At 35.4% G+C, this 25039-nt stretch overlaps 1 protein-coding gene across 12 annotated transcripts in view; it reads left to right on the top strand.

Moving 5' to 3' along the window:
• The window catches only part of XKR9 (XK related 9), a 207568-nt gene that overhangs the window by 9517 nt on the left and 173012 nt on the right, over positions 1-25039 (top strand). For 11 of the 12 annotated variants that reach the window (XM_079902495.1, XM_079902500.1, XM_079902496.1 and 8 more), the window contains 3 exons: positions 2327-2869; positions 14018-14238; positions 20448-21077. In XM_079902495.1, the coding sequence (XP_079758621.1) occupies positions 2598-2869; positions 14018-14238; positions 20448-21076 (1122 nt within the window). In that variant the 5' untranslated portion in view covers positions 2327-2597 and the 3' untranslated portion in view covers position 21077. Of the gene's footprint in view, positions 1-2326; positions 2870-14017; positions 14239-20447; positions 21078-25039 lie in introns of those variants that run through there. The other variant, XM_079902490.1, reaches the window with a different exon arrangement.

The raw sequence follows: 25039 nt of genomic DNA, 5'->3' as shown, positions 1-25039 counted from the left end.
TGCTGTGTCCTTTCTTATAAGGACACCAGTCCTATTGGATTAGGGACCCATTCTTGTGACTTCTTTCAACCTTTTTACCTCCGTAAAGACCTATCTCTAGATAGAGTCACATTGAGGGTTAGCACTTCAACATATGAGTTTTGGGGGGGAAACTATTCAGCCCATAAATATAGAAAAGAATGAAGAAGAAAAAAATCATCTATAATACCATTAATTCCCCAGATAAAATCACTGCTAACATGTTTTGTATTTCTCCAGTCATATTTCCTTTGCATTTTCAAAGCTTTGGGATTATAACATAGTATTTTTTCACTTAACATTCTTTAAAATGAAGTCAAAGATTGCAAATGCAGATGCTTACAGATGTCAGGCAGACAGGCAAGATAATAATGATAACTAACATTTATTAAGCCCTGACTATGCCAGGTACTTTTCTAGAGGTTTGTATGTATTATATATATTATCTTTCTTAACCTTCACAGTAACCCTCTGTGGTATATACCATTATTATCTCCATATTTCAGAGGAAGAAAATAAGACAAAGGGAGGTAAAGGAGCATATTTAAGGCCACACAGCTATTAGGTAGGTGAATTGGCATTGAGACCCAGCTGAAATGACTGAAATGACTGAAGTGTGGTGGCTGGCTACTGTGGTGAACTTGAGAGAGCCTATGCCATTAGGGGGGTGCCCACTGCTGATGAAGGAATGATAGTCTACTGTAGCAGATCTTTGAGTTTTTCAGTAGCAGGGAGAATTCTAGATTTTTGTATGAAATGTTAGCAATTAATTAGGGACTTCCCTGGCGGTCCAGTGGTTAGGACTCTGCAATTCCACTGCAGGGGGCATGGGTTCGATCCCTGGCTACACAGCATGGCCAAAAAAAAAAAAAAAAAAAGACACCACTGTTGAGTCACACAAATCTCATCTGCAGATTGCTTTCAGCTTACGTTTATAAAATAGGGTTCACAATAGTAATATCTACCTCCTAAGTTTGATGTAAGAATTAAATGAGGACATTTTATGTACAGCATTTAGCTCAATGCCTGGCACATAGTGGTAAGTAAACGTTAGCTATTATTAGTAGAATAAATACTTTCTCCAGTCATCAAAATTCTTTATAAATATCATTTACTATTGTTTTTATTTTAAGAAATTATATAATACCTTAGTACATGTCTGTTGTAAAAAACTCAAACAATATGAAAGAATATTTAAAGGATTAAAATTGCATTTGCTTCCTACTCCCAACTCCTTTCTCCTCTCCGTGTATAATTAGGAAGCATATATTACAATATGCTATATTTATCCTTTTGGTACTTGCTTTTTTCACTTAATGTGTCTTTAGATCTTCCAAAGTAGGTTATACAAAGCTACTTCATTCTTTTTAAAGGTTGCATGGTGTATTCTTTAGTACGGATGTACCATAATTTATTGAATTAGGCTTCTCAATTGTCATTTGGGTTGTTTTCAATTTTTTGCTATTTTAAAAAAGGTTCTGCGAAGAGCATATATCTTTGTGCACATCTGCAAGCATTTCTCTATGCTTGATTCTTAGATGGAATTGCTGTATCAAAGCATATTAAGAATTTTCGGGACTTCCCTGGTGGCGCAGTGGTTAAGAATCCGGCTGCCAATGCAGGGGATATGGGTTTGAGCCCCGGTCCAGGAAGATCCCACATGCCGCGGAGCAACTAAGCCCGTGTGTCACAACTACTGAGCCTGTGCCCTAGAGCCCGCGTGCCACAACTACCGAAGCCCATGTGCGTAGAGCCCGTGCTCCACAACAAGAGAAGCCACCGCAATGAGAAGCCCGTGCACTGCAACGGAGAGTAGCCCCCGCTCGGTGCAACTAGAGAAAGCTCCGCGCAGCAACGAAGACCCAATGCAGCCAAAACTAACTAACTAAATAAATTTTTAAAAATGCTTTAAAAAAAGCATATTAAGAATTTTCACAGCTACTGTACCTTTGTTAAATATATTTTTAGTAGCTTTGTAATATTCCATTTTATGACTCTACCATTATTTATTAACTCCTTTTGTTGACACATTTAGATGATTTCCAGGTTTTTGCCACTATAAATGGTGCTGTGGTAAATGTCTTTGTGAGCAGGTTATGTGTTTTAAAAGGTAAGTAGTCTGAGAGGAAGTTGTCAACTATTAAGTATATCTCTGACACTTTACTTTCCCAAAGCTATATATTATAAAAAGTATATTTAGTGGTAATATATTATTTTTAGAAAAAGTAGGACTTTGATAAAGTCATGGCCTAGGGTTTTTAATACTATACTCAAGATTTTTAGCATCTTTTATGATGTTTCATTTTAGGTGTTGTCAGCTGTAATGAAGAACACTGTGAGACAGAAGATTGAATAAAGCCTTGTAACAACTGGATTAGAGGTTTAGAAAAGAAAGTTAAAATTAGTCACTTTGGTTTTAGTGTTCCAATTTCATAATATTTATTCTTTCTTTTAAATAGATTTAGGGAGTAGAAATTAAAATTCAGTGCTACACGAAAGGATGCACTAATATTTGTTCTTTTTTTTTTCTTTTTGTATGAGAGAAGGAGGTAGATAACCAAGAGATATAGTGATTCATAATGAAATATACTAAGTTAAATTTTATGATGTCGGTTCTTGGCATTATAATCTATGTAACTGATTTAATTGTGGATATCTGGGTGTCTGTCAGGTTTTTCTATGAGGGACAGTATGTTTTCGGTATTTTAACAGTAAGCTTTATGCTCTTTGGAACACTTGTGGTCCAGTGTTTTAGTTATTCTTGGTTCAAGGACGATTTAAAGGAATCAGGCCAAGAAAGTCAGCATTGTTTTCTTCTACTTCATTGCTTGCAAGGAGGAGTTTTTACAAGGTGAGCATATAGTTTTGATCATTAACACTATTATTCTTTTTTTCAGACAGAAGCTACCTTTCTGTATCTGGGTAGTCAGATGTACAAAGGTTCTCTATTTGCATGTAGCACAAGGGTTACTTGCTTCTCACTAGCAGTGCTTGTGTGAGTCATTGAACTCTCAGAATTTTCCAGGTTCATTAACATAATGTTTTAATTTACCTAATTAAGTTACTTTTTCTAATATGTTATCACTTTTTTATGAGAAGGAAAAGGACTCATTTCTATGTCTTGTGAATCTTTTCTCATCTATTTTATATTTTAAGACTGATTATGTAAATATAGCCTTTCACTTGCAACTCTGATAGAGCACTTAATTTTTTAAGTTAATTGTACCATTGATTTAATGAAGTGAAATTTTTACTGCAATAACGCAGTAACCATGTGGTTAGCTTGGTACAGAATCATTCACAGAACTAAAAACAACCTTAAGAATCATGTTGTTTAAAGCCTGTTTTCTGGTTAAAGAAAATAGAATCTAAATAAGCCCTGAGAATTCTGTGATTTTCCATATACCTAATTTCATATGACCTTTTCTTCATTATCTTAAGAGATTTAATTCTGTTCAAAGCGATATATATATTAAAGGTAAAGAGAAGAATTAAAGACAGATATAAAATCATTGTTTTTCATAGTAAATTTTATCTGTATAAACAGTTGAATTGAAGCCTAGCTGTTATGGCAACATGGTAATTCAGCTTTTGAAAATGGACATTTACAATGTATAAATGTAAAATTGCAGCTTATAGCTGTTGTCACTTTTTAATGTTATAATTGACCTTGCATGGTGTGAAATAAAAGTTTAAACACTGGTGTAAAAAAAAATAAAGACATATTAAGAGGATAACGTATTATTTTGCTACAGTTAGGTTTTGAAGTTGGGCCATTTTTTTTTTTTTTTTTTGCGGTACGCGGGCCTCTCACTGTTGTGGCCTCTCCCGTTGCGGAGCACAGGCTCCGGACGCGCAGCTCAGTGGCCATGGCTCATGGGCCCAGCCGCTCTGCGGCATGTGGGATCTTCCCAGACCAGGGCACAAACCCGTGTCCCCTGCATCGGCAGGCGGACTCTCAACCACTGCGCCACCAGGGAAGCCCTGAAGTTGGGCCATTTTAATAGCCATCTTTCCTGAGAAAGATTTTAGTGGCAGTAGAATTCTAGATGAATAGTTATTTTCTCTCTGTATATTATATTCTCTCATCTTTTTGTTTCCATTGTCACTACTGAAGAGTTAAATGTCAATCTTACTGTTGCTCTTTAAAAGTATTTTGTCTTCTTTTTTGCCCTCTGGCTACTCTTATGATTTTTCTCTTTATCTTTGGGTTTCTAAAGTTTATGATATATCCAGGTATATATTTACTTTTATTTCTCCTGCTGGGGATTTGCTGGTTCTCTTGATACTATAGATTATTATCTTCCATGAATTCTGCAGAATTCTCAGCTATTATCTTTTGTAACATTTTCTTTACCATATTTCTGTCTCTTTTCCTTCTGGGACTCCAAACAAATTTAAGGTAGACCTTCTTGCTGTATCTAACATGACTGTTACATGTTAGATTGTTGATTTGGGATTTTTCTTGTTTCCTGAGGTAAGCTTGTATCACTATAAACTTACCTCATAGAACTGCTTTTGCTGTGTTCCACAGATCATTGTGTTCTCATGTTTATTTGTCTCCAGGTATTTTTTGTTCCTCTTTGATTTTGTCAGTGGTCCATTGATTGTTTAGTAGCATATTGTTTTTGTTTTTTGCATTCTTTTCTCATAGTTGATTTCTAGTCTCATGCCATTGTGGTCAGAACAGATGCTTGATATAATTTCAATATTCGTAAATTTATTGAGACTTGTTTTGTGGCTTGTCATGTGATCTTTCCTGGAGAATGTTCCATGTGCACTTGAAAAGAATGTATATCTTGCTGCTTTTGGATGGCATGTTCTATATATAATCTGTTAAGTCCATCAGGTTTAATGTCATTTAAGCCCAGTGTTTCCTTACTGATTTTCTGTCTGGATCTTATGTCTCTCCACCGATGTAAGTGGGTTGTTAAAGTCTCCTACTATTGTTGTGTTACTGTCAATTTCTCTCTTTATGTTTGTTAATATTTGCTTTATGTATTTAGGTGCTCCTATGTTGGGTACATATGTATACCCATATTGTTATATCTTCTTCTTTGATTGATCCCCATATCATTATGTAAGTCCTTTTTTGCCTCTTGTTACAGTCTTTGTTTTAAAGTCTATCTTGTCTGATATAAGTATTGCTACCCCAGCTTTCTTATGATTTACATTTGCATGGAATACCTTTTCCTATACTCTCTCTTTCAGTCTGTATGTCTTTAGATCTGAAGTGAGTGTCGTGTAGGCAGCATATATACAGGTCTTGTTTTTGTGTCCTTTCAGCCAGTCTATGTCTTTTGACTGGAGCATTCAGTCCATTTACAGTTAAAGTAATTATTGTTAGATATGTCTTATTGCCATTTTGTTAACTGTTTTGGGGTTGTTTTGTAGTTCTTTTTGGCTTCTTTCTTCTTCTTTTGCTCTCTTCCCTTGTGATTTGATGACTATCTTCAGTGTTACGTTTGGGTTTCTTTCTCTTCTTTTGTGTGTATGTCTATTATAGATATTTGGTTAGTTATTACCATGAGGTTCATGTATAACAATCTGATCATTATACTGATAAGTGATTATTTTAAGGTGATGATGGTTTAAATTCAAACACTTTCTAACAACCATGCATTTTTGCTTCCTACCAGCCATGTTTACTGTTTTGACATCATATTTTACATCTTTCTGTTTTGTGTATCCCTTAACTACTTATTGTGAATATAGATGATTTTACTACTTTTGTCTTTTAAGCTTCCTACTAGCTTTATGAGTGATTGATCTACTACCTTTACTGTATATTTGCCTTTACCAATGAGATTTTTCCTTTCATAATTTTCATATTTCTAGTTGTGGTCTCTTTTCCTTAGAGAAGTTCCTTTAACGTTTCTTGTAAAGCTGGTTTAGTGGTTCTGAACTCTTTTAGCTTTTGCTTGTCTGTAAAACTTTATATTTCTCCTTCAAATCTGAATGATATCCTTGCTGGGTAGAGTATTCTTGCTTGTAGGTTTTTTCCTTTCATCACTTTGACTGTATGGTGCCACTCCCTCTGGCCTGTAAAATTTCTATGGAAAAGTCAGCTGATAGTCTTATGGGAGTTCCCTTGTACATACAGAGATTCTTCATTCTTACTGATTTCTTTGCTTAGTAGTTAGGGATGTGGGGACAAGCAGGTAGCCATTTGGAAAAAAATATATGAATTATAACTGGACCTTCACACAAAGTTCAGGGTTAGCCCATGCTCTAACATGGCACATGATCTTGAAAAGAGTTTAGCCTGTTCTGTGATGAAGGTGAAATCTTTAGAAGTATATTGATAGAAACATAGAGATGAGTACCGTATTGGGAGAGATTTAAAAGGTTGTAGTTTATGTCTTCAGCTTCCCAGTCTTTGATATGACAGAACATGTGCTCTAACTCCTCCTAACCAGAAGAAAATCTGAAAGGATAAACTGGCAGAGTTTTGTTTCTGGAGTAGCACTAGGCACCCCACCCCTCCCCAACCCCCAACACTAAATCCCAAACCACAAGGACAAGAAAATAGTTTTTTCCCCTGTTTGCCATTCAAATGGACAGACCACAGATTGTAGAAATTGACCAGAATGGAAGTAAGAGGAAGCAATAGCCGGTATATGCAGCATAAGAACAGTAACGGTTTTGATTCACTTTAGAGTTGGGATAATTTCAGATTGCATGTTATGGACTATACATCTAGGTAAACTACCAGACACCAGGATAAATTTCAAATGAATCAAATATTTAATGTAAAAATACTTATATTATAAGAAAACATGGGAAAATTCCTTTATAGCCTTGAAATGGGGAAAGCCTTTCTAACCATAACTTAAAATCCCTAAGCTATAAAAATTATAGATTTGATAATAAAAAATGCATGCTAATTAAAAAAAGCAAAAATCTCCCAAACAAACAAAAGCAAAGCAAAAAGGAAAACAGCTTTAACAGGAGAAAATATTTGCAATTTTGAATAGAAAAAGGGCTAGTCTTTTAGTATTTAAAGAGCTTCTGAAGTCAAAAAGAAAAAGGTCATCCACCCAATTGAAACATGGGAAAACAGTGAGGATAGTTCAGAGAAGAGGAAATGCAAATGGCTCTTAAGTTGTCTGAAGGATGCTAAGCCTTGTTCATAATTTTAAAATTGCCAATTAAAACTTCGCTGAGATATTCTTCACCTACCAGACTTGCAAAAATCCAAATGATAATACGCTTTCTTGGTAAGGCATGGGAAAACAGGTATTCTCATACTTTGTTGATGGGAGTATGGATTGGTTATGGGAGTATGGATTGCCCACCATCCCTGTGGAGGGCAGTTTGACCATATTTCAAATACACATACATACCTTTAGGCCAGAGGTTCCTCTTCTGGGAATTTATCGTACTTGCAGACATGTAAAATGACATATGCACAGCTTTTCAATTGTAGTATTCTTTGTAACAGCAAAATATTAGAAACAATTGAAATGTCTGTTGGTAGAGTTTATGGTATACCTATGCAATGGCACACTACATAGCTATTACAAAGAATGATAAAGTACTTTATGTACTGAAATGGAAAGATCTCCAATATGTACTTTTAAGTGAAAAGACAAGGTGCATACAGCAGATATGATATGCTACAGTCTGTGTAAAACAAAGTGGTGAAAAGCCATATATACTTATGCTTGCTTGTATATGCATAAAGAAACTCTAGAAGGGTACACATGAAAGTAGTAACCATGAATTCTCATGGTCATAGGGGAGGGTGAAAACTGGGTAGTTAGGTCATAGGAGTGGCATGGAGTTTTTTCAGCGAATAACTTTTAAAAAAATGTTGGAATTATTTAAATATTTTGCCTATTCAAACAAAAAAAGAAGAAAAGGAAAAATTGAATTAGGTTTGCTATTAGTGATAAACAGATACTTGATAAACAGACACTTCCCTCTTTTTGTTTTTCTTTTTCTTTGTATTTTCTTAGTGCAGGAAGTGGCAGAATACTGAGATGAATAGTGAGGAATGAGCAAAAATTAAAACATAATTAATTTAAAACATAAGTTCATAAAAATGGGAAAATTATCCAAGGGTCTGTCTAAACTAAGTAAGGAAAAACCTGAGATTTACTGAACTACAGATTCACTTCCCTACAGAATAGATAAATTGAGTTTGTGTTGGTAGATGAAAGACAAGGAATGTCAACATGAATTATTTATTAGGTGTAAGTGCCTGTTGCTACTAAGTATGTTCTCACTGCTCAGGTGTCTGTGGAGTAGAACATTTCATTTTCCAGAATATAAATTAGATGACACTTCTGTATTTCCATTTTATGTACTATTTGTGATAAAACCTTTCTCCTTGCCAAAGGAGACTTTTCCTTTGATGGGTATATGAAAGGCATTTGTATTATTTAAAATATGGAAGTTATTGTTGCTCTTTTAAAATAACTGGTAAAAAAAGTTCAAATCGTGTGAAAGAAAGTACAATGGAGATGAGTCTCCTTCCTTCCGCAGGTCCCTGGGCCCTTCTTTATGGAGTTTCTTAAATGGGCATTAAATAGTTGAACATTTTTTCTTACCTATTCTTCTATTTAAAATGCTTTAGAGAGAGGTCATCTGGTAATGTTCAAATTTCCTAGGGTGCAATATTTATGAAACTTGAGGATCTGGGCCCTTTACTTAAATCTCTAAATATTTGAGGATTTTCCGAGGTATCTTATTGTTGTTGATTTCTCATTAAATATTGTTTTGATCAGACAACATAATTTGTGTGATTATAGTCTTTTTACATTTATTGGCTTGTTTTATGGCCCAACATATAGTCTAACTTGGTGAATATTCCATGTGCATTTGAAAAGAATTTGTAAATTGCTCTTGTTGAGTGTAGTGTTCTATAAATGTATAAATTAGGGCAATATGTATCAACATATTATTAAACATATTATTATAAAACATATTATTATTAAACATATTATTAAACATATTATTAAAATCTGCTATATTCTTACTGATTTTTTTCTTTTGGCCTACCTTTTCTTTCAATTACTGAGAGATGAGTGTTAAAACACTCTAATATTGTGGACTTATCTTTTTCTCCTTGTACTTTGAAAATTTTTGCTTTGTGTATCTTCAAATGGTATTATCAGGTACATTCAGATGTCTTCTTGAAAAATTGATTCTTATATCATTATGACATGACTCTTTATCTCTGTTAATACCCCTTGATTTGAAATCTATTTTGTCTGGGATACTAATATAGCCATACTAACTATTTTTTTGTGATTTCCTTTCAAACTATTTGTGTCTTTTTTGTTTTTTAATTTTATTTTATTATTTATTTTTGGCTGCATTGGGTCTTTGTTGCTGCGCGCAGGCTTTCTCTAGTTGCGGTAAGTGGGGGCTACTCTTTGTTGCAGTGCGCGGGCTCCTCATTGCCGTGGCTTGTCTTTGTTGTGGAGCATGGGCTCTAGGTGCGTGAGCTTCAGTAGTTGTGGCATGTGGGCTCAGTAGTTGCAGCTCTCAGGCTCTAAAGTATAGTCTCAGTAGTTGTGGCACATGGGCTTAGTTGCTCCGCAGCATGTGGGATCTTCCGCTACCAGGCCTTGAACCCGTGGCCCTTGCATTGTCAGGCAGGTTCTTAACTACTGCGCCACCAGGGAAGTCCCTCAAACTATCCGTGTCTTTATGTTTAAAGAGAGTCTCTTCCAAATCATATAGAGTTGAATCTTGATTTTTGTATCCAGTTTGACAATCTTTTATTGAAACTTTCAATCCATTTACATTTCATATATTACTGTAATTATTGATATAGTTGTCTTCTGGGCCTACATATTGTTTTATTTTTTCTGTTTGGGTTCGTTGAGCTTTATGTTGTTTTTGATCAAATTTGGAAAATATTTTTCGCCAGTATGTTGTCAAGTTTTTTTTTTTCCTGCCCCATTCTCTCTCTCTGTTTCTTTTGGGACTTCAATTACACCTTTGTTATTGAGGTTCTGTTAATTTTTTTCATTAATTTTTTCTCTCTGTGTTTTGTTTGCTAATTTCAATATCTGGGTCATCTGTGGGTATGTTCCTATTAACTGATATGTTTCTATTAACTGATTATGCTCTTTAGCATAAGTTACATTTTCCTCTAAATTTGCATATCATTTAATTTTTTATTGTGTAGTGGACATTGTGATTGATACCTTGTAGAGACTCTGGTTTCTGTTATCTTCTGTTGAAGAGAAAGCAGATAGTTAAATTATTGGCAAATTACCTTGACGTGATACAGAGGCTTGGTTTAGGCTTTGCTAGGGAAGGTCTATTTTGCTTTTGTTCTTAGTCCTAGGGGAAGTCTTACAGACCTGAAGTATGGTCTTTACTCCTAACTTATCACCCTTTTGGCGTTTCAATGGGATGCTTGAAGTATTTACCAAGCCCCTCCAGTTTGGTGGAACTTAAACTCCAGACTCTTCCCTGTGGTAGACAGCTGCCAAAATCTCTGCTCATTCTTGCCATTTTTCCTCAGTTCCTTGGAGCCTCACCCTAGCTATACATAGTAAGGGGTTGGCCAAGGATTTAAGGAGGGTATATGCAGATTTGGGAGGTTTTTTACTCTGTGGCTCCCTCTTTTCTAGGATCCCTCTTAATTTCTAACCACTCTGGCAGATTCAACCTTAGTTCTCTCACTCTTTGAGCCAGTAATAATTTGACTTTCTGCTTGAGCTGTATCTACTTTTTGCCATTTGGACTGTGGGATGCTGGTAGAGGAAAAGCCAGATAAATGCATCTCATGCAGTATGGTTCCCTTCTTTCAAGAGTTAAGTGCCCTCATCCTTCTTCCTACTTTTGGTTGCTCTTTAGTGCCTTGTTTTCTTTAATATTTTGTCTGTAATTTATCATTGTCATCAGTAGGAAGGTGAGCTTGATACAAGGGAATCTCTCATCACTGGAAGCTGTTTCCTCTTTATCTCAAATAAAAGAATACATTGTGATAAAATATGCTAAGAAAGCTCCTTCTGTTTCTTTTTCTTTGGCCGCTTCATCATTTCTTCCATAAAACTGAAACAATATCCTATTGATTAAAAAATTATATTCATACTCCCCTTCTCATGAAATTATCCTCAGATAAGCAGAACTTTGCATAGGTTTGCTATTAATTGCTACAAAATTGGAAAATATTCCTCTCTAAAGTCACTGGAAATATTAATGTGCTCATCTGTAAACAGCTCCATCTTTTTTTTTTGTTGTTGTTGTTGTTTGTTTAACAGGCACTGATATACCACTTAACATGTGCCAGTTACTGGTCTAAACATTTTACATGTATTAACTCCTTTAATCCTCATATCAACCCAATGAGGTAGATATGATGATTACCCCCTTTTTCATATGAGGAAACTGAGGCATCACTAGGAAGTGATGGAGCAAGGATTTGAATCCAAGCGTCCTGGCTTTTTTAGAGTCTGTACACTTAATCACTGTGCTCTGCTGGCTTTCTCACTCTATGCTGTCTGTACTGATTTTGTTCTAGGTATGTACTTGTTAATGTTTGTGAATTTTTCAAGTTTTTCAATTAGCAGTATCTATCCTTCTGCTTTAAAAGGATAGATACCTTTAAGAACATACTGTATTACATATCAGTCTTACATAATATACATACAGGAACTCCCTATTGTGCCAGATACCCAGAAAAGGCTCAAACATAAATTCACTTATAAATCTCACCTATAAATCCTGGACAGTGTTAATCATTTTTTTTCCTATACTTTTACAACATAGTATTTACATTTCTGTTGAGTGGTTATTTCTTCTGCCTTGTATTGCAGCTAGCAGTTTATAGGCTTGACCTTCCTATTAGGTTGTAAGGTCATTGAAAGTGGAGGTCATGTCTTCATCATTTTTGTAGACACTCTACCCTGGCATCTAGTCCACATTGAATATAATGGACCATGTTATTCTAGAACTGTGATGGTAAAAATATACTTTTATTTGCTAGGTGAAGAATCTTTGCATATCCATATATGTATACATCTTGTTTAAAATGAGAATATCTTATATTTGTGTTTTATTTCAACTTTCCAAAGTCCTTTCATATCTACTGTCTCTTTATGGAAAGATTGTCATGAGCTCTCATTTATTCATTCATTCAGTAAATATTTTCTTAGAGCGGCTATGTACTGGTACTATTTTAGTTTCTCAGGATATAGCAGTGAACAAAACAAAGTCCCGGCTTTCATGCAGATTTCATTCTTGTGAGAAGGTACAGATAAGCAAAAATGTGTCAAGTGATGATAAAGAAAAATGAGGTAGGATAAAGAGATAGAATGCGATGGATGGTGTGATCTGGAAAGACCTCTGTGAGGAACTGGTATTTGAATAGAGACCTGAATGAAGTTAAGGAGTAAACTTGCAAAATCTCTGGGGTTTAGGAGAGTTCCAGGAAGAGGGAGTAGCAAAGACAAAGGCCTTTAACTTGGGAAAAACAGTAAGAAAGGTACACTGAAATTGTGGGAGAAATGAGAGGGAAAGGCAGATTATGGAGGGCCTTGTAAAATGGCGTAAAGACTTTGTGTTTTATTCTAAGTATGATGGAAATCATTGGAACATTTCGAGTGGAGGGGTAACATCTAAATTATGGTTAACAGGTTCAATCTAGATGCTGTGTAGAGAATAGGATGTATAGGAAGCAGGAGTAGAATCAGAGAGACCAATTATGAGACTATCAAAGTAATCCAGGCCAGAGATGTTGGCTGCTGAAACTAGGATGGAGGCAGTGGAAGTGATAAGATGTGTTTAGATCTGGATATATTTGAAGTTAGAGCTAAGAACCAACAGAACCTGCTGAGGAAGTTTTATAGGGTATGAGAAAAAGAAAGAAGTTGGGAATTATTCCCACATTTTTGGTCTGAGCAACATGGTGCATGTTAGTGCCATTTACTGAAATGGGAAACATTGACAGAAGGAGCAAGTTGACACAGGATATATATCACTGCCCTCATTTTATATATGGGGAAACTGAGGTGTAGATAAAGAGTTTTGATAAGCTTTGGGCTAGAATCCTGGTTGTCTTATTGCTAGCCTCAGATATTTTTGAAATAAGTGTTTCAGTTATTTTTGTTATTAATTTTACTTGGATGATGATAAGTCATGTTCATTTAAAAATTCTTTGTAAAGAAGAGCCTGAGCAAGGATGTTTTAGGAGTCTTTGAAATTTTATGTTTTCCAGGGTGGTAATGGTCACAGAGCCTAGCACCTTGTAGATTATGGAGTACAGCTGACCCTTGAACAACATGGGTTTGAGCTGTGTGGGTCCACTTATATGCAGATTTTTTTCAGTAGTAAAGACTACAGTACTACACGATCTGAGGTTGGTTGAATCCACGGATGTGGAACTGAGGATACAAAGGGCCAGCTATCAATTATGTGTAGATTTTTTGACTGCACAGAGGGTTGGCATCCCTAACTCCACATGTTCAAGGGTCAACAGTAATTATTTGCTAGATTAAACTGAAAGAAGATTCAATCTCATCTTCAACCTTGACATTATCATAAGGGCATGTATTTGTCTTTTAGTTAAGATAAATTGCATGAAGTGGAAATTGCAGTTTGTCTTTCAGAAAATAGTGGTTAAGACTAGGAATGATAAGACATAGGTTTGGACTTTAGGTCTGCCCCTTACTCTCTGCGTAACTTTCAGCAAATCACTCTACTGTTCTCAGCCTAACTTTTCCTGTCTGTGATTTGGGAATAATACCTACTCATCTCTCATAATAACTGTGAAGATGAAAGAAGATCATGTATGCTTAACGGTGCTAGCACACACTGGCACATCAGACATGCAATAAAAATTGTGGAGTCTTAAACCTCAATAAAGCTACAATGAAATATTTACAAAGTTGAGAGAAATTTGTAGTAGAGAAAGTTTGTGGGAAAATTCTATTCTTAAACACATGTTGCTTTTTTCCCAAAATTATTATGTAAATTAACACACATGTTATAAAGAATCTATTACTGAAGATAAATATTCATGTTTACTTTACAGGTATTGGTTTGCCTTGAAAAAGGGTTATCATGTGGCTTTCAAGTACACCAGCAAAACGGATAACTTCGTGGAAGAACAAATCGATCCTCATAAAGAAGTTATAGATAGGGTGACAGATTTGAGCATGCTCAGGCTATTTGAGACCTACCTGGAAGGCTGCCCACAACTTGCTCTTCAGCTCTACATCCTTCTGGAACATGGTCAAGAAAATTTCACTCAGTGTAGGTCTTTCTTAATAGCCTGTGTTAGATGGATGCCACTGATATTTTATGTCAACTGTGTAACTCTTTGGCAGGTTTTAGAATTATTTTTATTGTTTTTCTTTTTAGAATTATGTATTTTTTTTTGAAAAAGAAGTACATGGTTCAAAGGTACTTTGAGGTATATAAAGGTATACTGTCTCCCTCTCCCTTCTTCCTTTCCCTTCCTTTGTCTGCCCAGAAAACAAACTATTTTTTTGAACATTTTTTATTTATTTTTTAATAGATCTTTATTGGAGTATAATTGCTTCACAATACTGTGTTAGTTTCTGTTGCACAACAAAGTGAATCAGCCATATGCATACACATGTCCCCATATCCCCTCCCTCTTGAGCCTCCCTCCCATCCTCCTTATCCCACCCCCTGTAGGTCATCGCAAAGCACCCAGCCGATCTCCCTGTGCTATGCTGCTGCTTCCCACCAGCCAACTATTTTACATTCAGTAGTAAAACAAACTATTATTGTCAGCTTTCTGATGATTCTTTCAGAAAAAAAAATGTAAAAGCCTATCTTTCTCTTTCCTTCTCTCTCTCTCTCTCTCTTTTTTTTATAGAAATGGTAGCATAAAAGCCATCTTTGTTTTTTGCACTTAACATATCTTGGAGATCTAAACGTATCAGTACAGAAGAAGCACCCTCATTTATTTTTCTTATCAGCATAGTATTACAAATTATGGATGTATCATGAATTATTTAACAGGCTCCCTTTTTATGTTAATTTAGGTTGTTTCTAATATTTTACTGTTGCAAAAAAGCTGCAGTGAATAGTCTTATGCATGCATTCTTTTGCATGTGTGAAGTTTAGCCATAGGGTAAATTCCCAGAATCGCAATCATTGGGTGAAAGTGCAAGTGCTACAAAACTAATGAAAGTTTTGCAAATTGGTTGATACGTTGCTCTTTTATAGCAGATTTCCTCATTAGGGTTAAATGTACATTTTTAAAGGACAATTTGGTATTTCCATTAAGAAAATCTTTTAATAGGTGTTTAATTTGAGATGTTAAAAGAACTATTTATTTGCTAAAAATAGTCCCAGTTTTCATTAGTGACTAGGATTCCATGCAGACTTGGATTCACCTCAGAGTAACAGATTGTCCTCTCCCCTGGAGTTCCCTCTATGCTAGACTCACCTGTGAGAACACTTCATTTCCCCAAACAGTTTTCTTGGTCCCAGTTTCCCACAAACCTCTAGATTGTAGTCCCTTCTAATATTTTTACCTTTACTTTGATTGTTAGTGCACCACTGAAATGAACCTACTGTGTATGAGACCTCTTTTTCCTTGTGATGCAAAGAATTTGTGGGTTGGGATTTATTAGTCCCTGAAGCTAAAGTTCAGCATATAGAGTTTACAACCTGTATAATGGTAGATCTACTGATGTTAGCTGTGGCTGCTTCTGTGTGGTGGGATTGTGAATGATTTTATCTATTTCATCTTCCTTATACTTTTCTGAATTTCCAAATTTTCTACAGTAACCATGTATTGTTTTGATAATCAGGAAGAATAATTCAAAATGTAAAAAAAAATCAGTTTATATATAGAACTACTTCAGAAGACTGAACAAATTCTTTTATCTTTGTTCCTTCTGAAATCATGCTAAAGAGGAGAGTAACAAGTAAAAACAGTATAAACCCATAAGGACAAAGAGAATGCAGAGTAGAATAGCAGATTAGAAATGTTAACAAATATTTAGGAGATGGAAAGCAGTTAGAAAACTTGGGTTATTCAAATCAGTTCCACCACCACTAAAAGGCTAGATTATTTGAATCAACTCTCCCCCTGAAATTATCTAAAACAATTGGTTAAGTATTTTCAAAAGTCTTCATAAAAGCTTAAAACAATCTGATACAACAGGCAAAAATATGCATGAAAGTGGGAATGCAGCAGGTTTGAGTAGGACTGTGAAGGCTTTATACCCTGAGGGTTTTTACTGAACCTTACAAACAAGCAGATCAGTTTTGATGGCTTCCCAGGGTGTGGAGGACTGGAGACAAAACTCAGGGTCTTCACAAGGGAGGGACATCTGGTAGAAAATCCTAATCCGTAAAACTGGCACTCCAAAAGTCACCCTCCTCAGGGTAAAAGTGAAGTTACCTACCTCTAAATGAAACTTGACTGCATAAACAGAAATAATACTATGTGGCTAAGAAAAAGAAAGAATGAAGGCAAGCAGTAGCATGAAAGTCAGGTGGAAGATGGATGGAGTTAAACTGTTCTAAATTCCTTGTATAGTTCAGGAAAAAGGTAAAGCAAAAGTGGATCCGCGTGTAAAACAAAAACAATTAGAGAGACCCTATTTTTGAAAAGAAGAATGTAATATTAGGAAATCAGAATTATGTTAGTGTGCTTGGGCTGCCGTAACAGAATACTATAGACTGGGCAGCTTAACCAACAGAAATATATTTTCTTACAGTTCTGGAGACTAGAAATCCAAAATCAAGGTGCCAGTGGGGTTTGTTTCTCGTGAGGACTCTCTTTGGGTTGCAGATGGCCACCTTCTTGCTGTGTCCTCACATGTCTTTCCTCTGTGTATGGAGAGAAAGAGAGATCTCTGGTATCTCTTTCTATTCTTACAAGGATACTGGTCCTATTAGATTTGGGCCCCACCTTTACGAACTTACTTAACCTTAATTGTCTCCCTAAAGGCCCTATCTCAAAGTATAGTCACATTGGGGGTTAGGGCTTTAACATATGAATTTTGGAAGAATACAGTTCAATTCATAAAAGACATGAAAGTAAGCATTCTTTTAAAAATAAAATAAAGAACAGTAAATTACAGGGATAAGAAAGCTGACCAATACCACAAATTTCACAAGAGAAAGAAAAGTAATATATTTTTATTATTTTAATACTCCTTTATCTAATTTTTTTGGCTGTGTACTCTGATTGGGTTTTGATTTGATAATGATTTTATGATATAATTTCCACAGAGAGAAAAGAAAAATTCAATCTTTTTTTCTAGCATAGTTAATAGAAATTAGGTTTTTGTTTATTTTTAATTTAGAGAAGTTTCAACTTCACACAGTATTGATAATATTATAAGTATATTTTTTGATTGTTGTCACATTTGGGGACAACTCTACCAGTGTCTTCAATAATGTGGTATAAGATCAGAGTATATCAAGATTTTTTTTGATGAAGTAACTAATTTTAAATACTGTTTGAATTGACAACACTTGTTTATTGTCAATGTCTCCTTTAGTGAATAGTGGGAGTCTTTTGTTTTCTTTACTGGTGTCAATAATGTCAAATCAGAAGAAATTAATAAGAATCTGTATAGATGTGATTGGGCAAGGTCATTTCATATCGGGAGAAACGCATAAGCAAAGGCGTGGTTTGGCAAAGACAAGGAATTCCTTTTGGATAGAGTATAATGTACAGATTAGATTAGCAAAATGAGGAGAAAAAATATTGGAAACAGGTAGGTAAGTGGGAAATGGGAAATAACGTCAAACTAATAGTGCCAACTGGATGAGGATAGACCATCATGCCTTAATATTAAGGAATCAAAGGCCTGTTGACAGCAAGATAGTGAAGTGTTAAGATCAGGCAAACTACTTGAGAATCCTAGATCTGTTACTTACTAATCAGAATTATTCAAGCAAATCTTGTAAACATATCCCCCTAAACCTAAACTATTCTCAACTCAATTTCCCTTTAGCCAGATCCCCAAAATGACCACAGCTTGCTTCAATGCACCTAGGGAAAATGTGAGAGAGGAAAAGTAAGAGACAGGGAATTTTAGTAACTGCAATGAAAATACCTTATTTTTCCAACTTTTATAAAATATATATGACAAAGTGAACACATTGCCAGGGCTTTGCCAGGCTTGGAAGGAGTCTGGGCAAGTGTAGGTCCCTGAAATTTAAGCTTCACTACCTTCATGATAAATCTACCTGTGAGGTAAAAATACTGATTAACTTTAAATTTTGATATGTTTAATATGCATGTTGTGATTTCTAGGGAAGCCATCAAAGAATAAAAACAGCATATCTCTGAAAGATGTGGGTTACTAGATTGAAAGGTTGATAAAAACGGCCCATACCAAGCCCATCATTATAACATTTCAGAGACGCAAAGATGAAGATAAGATTCTAGAAGATTTGAGAGAAAATAAAGATCATTTAAGGATGGGGAAATTGAATGGCTTTGAAATTCTTAACCATAACACTTGAGATTAGAATTTAATAGATCAATGACTTCAAAGTTTCAATGGAAAACATTTTTAAACTTTGAATTCTATTTCTGTTGAAACTGTGTATCAAACATGAGGGTAGAATAAAGACATTTTGAGACATACATGGTCTCAAAAGTTTAGCTTAGGTACAACTTTTCTCAGGAATGTCTGGAGAATGCTTGATCAAACCATGAGAACGAAGCAAGAAGGAAATATTGGAACAGGAAACAGGAAGTCAGCACTGAAGAGAGGTGAAGGGAAGTTCTGGGAAGACAGGAAGCAAACCTTGACAGCAGCCACCTTTAAGCAGAAGGATCATATTATTAAAAAACAAAAAACAAACAAAAAAACCCTAATAGATGTATATAGGGAAGTTTAATTAATTAATTTGAAGAATTTGCTGAGAAATACTGATGAGTCATGAAAAACTAAGCAAAGTAAGTAACAATGAAAAGTTTTAAAAGAAAGGAAATATGATCAGAATGTAGTACTTGGCTGAGCAGTCAAAGAGGCTGTACTTATGTAGTCATAATAAGGTAAACACTGGATATTGATTTTACCAAAAATTGTGATGTTACTCTTTTGGGTAGAAGGAGAGAGAGGAAAATGGAAGGAGGGTGTGTATATATGTGTGCATGTGCAAAAATTTCCCCTTCCCACGTAGGAAATTAATAATCAGAGTCTAAAGTAGATAAGAAATAGCACAGTATGTGTTTTATTTAGAAATATGGCAATACATGTCAGAAGTAAAGGTAGAAGAGTTGATAGTAATTTTTTCTGAGAATCATGGCTAAGAGGTGAGAAGGGGTAGAGCAGTCTACTGCTATTTTCTTATAAGTTCTTTAGCACTTACCAACTTTTAAAAACAATGTATATGTACTGGTTTGGTAGAAATTAAAACCAATTATAAAAAAGATATCACAGGGAAATTTAGGGGAAAGTGATGTTTTAATTCAAATATTTTTGAATTAAAGAAGAAAGAAAAGAAGCCCAACTAATTGTGCAGTTCAGAGTGGTATATGCTAAAACCAGGAGAGTTGACAAAGACATTTATAATCGTCTTCACTAGAGGATCTATCTTAAGTCTGCCTTCCTATCCTAATATATAGCCCTCCAGTGAGGCTGAATGGGAATGATGAGCATTCTCTATTTTACTCCAAATTATTTCCTTCTAATTCTCTAATATCTTTGCTTTCAGTTTTATAAGTCCCCAGCTTTGAGTTCACATCCTTCTACTCTACCATCTTGAGCTAATCTCAGTCTCCAGCTTTGAGAGTGGGGCTAATGACATACCTTTCCAAAGTAGTAATGAACTTACTTTTCTGTTATTTGTTGGGGAAAAAATGGGATAAAGGTGCCAAGCCTACAGAAATTTGTAAGTTTTAGATCATGTTTGTTCATTTGATCCATCATCTTAAAGATATGGGAAATTGAGCTGTTGATACCTCATACTTACATTAAATTTTCTGTTTAACCTCTCTCCCTTCCTTTCTTCCTGCCCTCTTCTCTCTCATGATGTCATTTCCTAGTGAATTAGATATATGCCCAAGGTCAAAGCCAAAAAAACTGGAAAAGCTAGGACTATAACTGTAGTCTCTTAGAGAACTTCCAGAGTATGCAGTTTCCATTGTACCAGTTGCTCAATAAAATTTGTCCAGTGAATTTATTCACCATCTTATAAAGCAGTCTAATGTAGTGGTTAAGCACACCAACTTTGGAATCAGGCAAATTTCAGTTCAAATCTCATCTCTCTGAAACTTGGTGGCTGTGTGACTTGGGTCAAGAAATGTATATATATTCTCTAAGCATTAATTCCCTCATATGTAATATAGGACTATTAATATCTATTTCAAAGGATTAAATGAGATGAGTATATAAAGTACCTGATGTGTTTATGGGTGTGTATATACAGATGAAGCATGTATGGCATATAGTAATTTAATATTGCTATTATTATTCCTATAACTATATCTTAAAAAAATTTTTGTTTTGTAGATGCAGCCATCATGGTCTCTTGCTGTGCTATTTCTTGGTCGACTGTTGATTATCAAGTAGCTTTAAGAAAATCCTTACCTGATAAAAAACTCCTTAATGGACCCTGTCCTAAACTCGTATATCTCTTTTACAAGTTGTTTACATTATTATCTTGGATGTTGAGTGTTGTGCTTCTTTTGTTCTTAAATGTTAAGATTGCTTTATTCCTGTTGTTATTTCTTTGGTTTTTAGGTATATTGTGGGCATTTAAAGAACAAACTGATTTTTGTGCTTCCATAGGTATGGAATTCATATACAGGATTGTTGTTGGATTCATTCTTGTCTTTACATTTTTTAATATTAAGGGACAGAATACCAAATGTCCAATGTCTTGTTATTATATTGTAAGGGTATTGGCCACATTGGGGATATTGATTGTGTTCTGGTCTTACCCACTCTCTATTTTTAATTCAGACTATTTTATACCTGTCAGCATCACTATAGCTCTTACTCTTCTCCTTGGAATTATTTTTCTTATTGTTTATTACGGGACTTTACACCCAAACAGAAGTGAAGAAACAAAACTGGATGAAGCTGATGGAAAACCAGTTCAAAGAGATTGTAGAATGAAGTATTTCCTAATGGAATAAGGTATTCACTTAAGAGATATGTTTTCTTATTTTTTGTTTCATTGGTTAGTAAAGAAAAAGTTTGTGTATATGTGTGTTATGTCTTATTTTTGCCTTCTCTAATTTGAGGGCAGTTCTAGTACATTAATTATGTATGTTAGAGAGTATAATAATGTTCTTATTATCTAAGTTAATTTCTCACTTGGTTTTGAAGATCTTGGGTACTTAGATATATTTGCCTATGGCCTGGTAGAGTTGCCATCTTGAGCCTGAACTGAAAGAAATGGTCTCATTCCCATAATTAGAAGGCTGGAATTGAACTTCCCTCCAACTTTTCCCTCATTGTTTCTGAGCTAAAACTGATGTAGTGGGGAAATAAAAGGAAGAGAAGAGCAGGATACTCATTCTTCTTTCCTCTATTTTCTTGATTCAGTGAATATATTTTGAGTTGGGGACAGATTGAGTAGAGGAAAAGGGAAAGGAGGGAAGAGGAAGAAAAAACAGAAAATTGACCGTTTTAACCCAGCTTAACCATTTTTTTTTTTTTTTTTTTTTTTTTTTTGCGGTACGCGTGCCTCCCACCGCCGCGGCCCGTTTGGCTGCGGAGCACAGGCTCCGGACGCGCAGGCTCAGCGGCCATGGCTCACGGGCTCAGCCGCGCCGCGGCACGTGGGATCCTCCCAGACCGGGGCACGAACCCGTGTCCCCTGCATCGGCAGGCGGACTCTCAACCATTGTGCCACCAGGGAAGCCCTCCTTCTTTTTAAAGGATGGATAATATTCCATTGTATATATATATGCCACATTTTCTTTCTTTATCCATCATTGGGTTGCTTCCACCTCTTGGCTTTTGTGAATAATGCTATAATGAACATGGATTTGCAAATGTTTCTCCAACAACCTGCATTCAGCTCTTTGGGATATATACCCAGAAGTGGGATTGGTGGATCATATGGTTTTCCTATTTTTAATCCTTTGAGGAATCTCCGTACCGTTTTAGTATAATGTCTGCACCATTTTACAATCCCACTAACAGTGCACAAAGATGACAATTTCTCCACATCCTCACCATCACTTATTTTCTGTTGTTGTTTTTTGTTTTTGTGGCGATAGTGGCTATCCTAATGGGTATGAAGTGATACCTCATTGTAGTTTTGAATTGCATTTCTCTAATTATTAGTGATATTGAGCAACTTTTCATATACCTGTTAGCCATTTGTGTATCTTCCTTGGGGAAATGTCTATATTTGATAAGGGGTTAATATCCAGAATATAGAAATAACTGCAACTCAACAACAAAACACCCAAAAACTTGACTAAAAAATGGGGAAACCACTTGAAGTAACCAAATCATATTTAAATAGTTTTATGTATTATTCCTTCTAGTAAGAACTAAATTTTGGTCCTAGGAGTAATACGTAAACCAGTTATGTTAGGTTGAACTCCTGGAAATAATGACACATTTTCCATCGAATTATCCTTTCTTTTTCAGTTCTTTACCCTTTCTTTTCCTTGGGTCAGCTCTTAATGAGTGAGTCCCCAAACAATAGCCTTCTCTATCACCAAGATAAAAAAATGTCCATTTCTATATTTAGTCTTGTAACTTAATATAAAATTGCTGTATAGCTTTTGGGAAGAAGGGTTCAACTACCAAAGCTATTAGAAAATAATAAGTATGTTAAGCATTAACTCTGTGCCTAGCATTCTGTTAGGTACTGTTGTGGATACAAAACAAATGTAGAATAGAGTTATGTTCCTTGAGAAGGTTATGTACTGAGCATTTATAGAAACTGACTTTCTGAATGTTTACTGTTTTCAATTTTGATTTTACAGTAAATGAAACAAATAAATACTGAATAACAGAAGTGGTTATATTTATATACCTACATAGAGTATATAAAACTCAATCAGATGTCCCCTGCACTACTCTTTGAGAAAGTTAGGCAATGTGGAAGAACCATTTATTCTTGCAGGAGCTAGAGAATCTAGAGTTTACTTTGGGCACATGATCCTGATATGTGTGAACCGCACTTACCGTATTTCTCCCTCTCTCTGCATGTTTTAGTGTGTATGAATACATGTATATTTGAGACAGTGAAGATGGGAAAAGTTAGGCTCATTTAGCAGCACTTGAGTCAGAACCTTTGAGTCATAAAAGACCAAAAGACTTTGAGTCATAAAATGAAAGTGCTCTTTATTCCTTCCTAAAGATTTAGATGTCCATGTGTTATTTCCCTTCAGCCACTAGAAATTCTTTTAGCATTTTCTGTTTAGGTTTGTTGATGATGAATTCTTTTTTCTTTTTCCTTTATCTGAACATCTTTATTTCTCCTTCATTCTTACAGGATTATTTTTGCTGGATATAGAGTTCTGGGTTGACAGTACTTTTTTCCTTTAAGCATTTAAAAAAATACATTTATTTATTTTATTTATTTTTGGCTGTGTTGTGTCTTTGTTGCTGCACACAGGCTTTCTCTGGTTGCAGTGAGCGGGGGCTACTCTTTGTTGTGGTGTGCGGACTTCTCATTGCAGTGGCTTCTCTTGTTCTGGAGCACAGGCTCTAGGCAGGCTTCAGTAGTTGTGGCACGCAGGCTCAGTAGTTGTGGCTCGCGGGCTCTAGAGAACAGGCTCAGTAGTTGTGGCACACGGGATTAGTTGCTCCGCAGCGTGTGGGATCTTCCCGGACCAGGGCTCAAACCTGTGTGTCCCCTGCGTTGGCAGGTGGATTCTTAACCACCTTAACCCTGTGCCACCAGGGAAGCCCCTTTTCCTTTAAGCATTTTAAAGATAATTCAACTAATTTCTAGTATTCATTGTTTTTGTTGAGAAGTTAGTAATAATTCAAATCATTGTCACTCAATATGTAATTTGTTATTTTTCTCTGGCTGTTTTGAGATTTTACCTTAGTTTTTGGTTTGCAGTAGTTTCACTACTATGTTTATGGGTATAGCTTGTATTTATCCTACTTGGGGTTCTCTGAGATTCTTGAAGCTGTCATTTTACCATATTTAATGTTTCTGGTATTCTTCACATATTCTTTCTATCACTTTATCTCTCTTCTTGGACTTCACTAACATGTGGTAGACCTAATGATATTATCCCATAGACCCCGAAGGCTCTGTTCATTTTTTTCCAATTTATTTTCTCAGGCCTTCATATTAGATTTGTCTTCAAGTTCACTGACTTTTTCATTCATTCATTTAATCTGTTAAGCTCATCCAATGAATTTTTTAAAAAAAATTCAGATATTTTTATGTTCTAGAATTTTCATTTGGTTCTTTTTTATGGCTTCTATTTCTCTGCTAAGATTTTATATTTTTCCTTATTAAGAGCATGTTTTCCTTTATATCTTTGATAATACTTATAATAGATGCTTAAAATCCCTGTGTGTTGATTCCAATATCTGGGTCATCTCAGGATTGGTCTCCATTAATCACCTTTTCTCTTGAGTATGGGTTACATTTTCCTGTTCCCTCTTATGTCCACTAATTTTGAATTGTGTCCTGGATGCTATGAGTGGTGCACTTTAAATCCTCTTGATTGTTTTTTAGGGGAGTATTTTTTTTTTTTTTTTAGCAGGCATTTAACTTGAACTTTAAACTCTAAACAACCTTTATTTGTTTAACCTTCAGTGTACTACTTGGAGCCTACTCCTCATGTATATATAGTTCAAAGTCAGTCAGAGATTGGGGAAGAGTTAATATATGGAATGAGGCTGTCTCTGTGTTGGCTGTCTCCTTTCTAGGATTTTCACCATCACTTTTCAGTTGCTGTGGTCACTCCATACTCTGTCCTCTGGGACTTTAAACCATTAAGACTGCAGCTTTTCTATCTGGGTTTGTGTACACAGTGTACTGACTGGGGTCTATCTTCACTCAGTGCCATTCCTTCTCCCCAATGTTGACCGCTTTCCAATGTCTGCCTGCTTTTTTGCTGTCAAGTGTTTTCAGGTAGTTTTTTTCGTATTTTGTCCAGAGTTTACAA

The sequence above is a fragment of the Stenella coeruleoalba genome, assembly GCF_951394435.1.
Source record: "Stenella coeruleoalba genome assembly, chromosome: 17".
NCBI lineage: Eukaryota > Metazoa > Chordata > Mammalia > Artiodactyla > Delphinidae > Stenella > Stenella coeruleoalba.
Note: the sequence above shows the minus strand (reverse complement) of the source record. Positions and strands in the feature narration are given on the sequence as shown.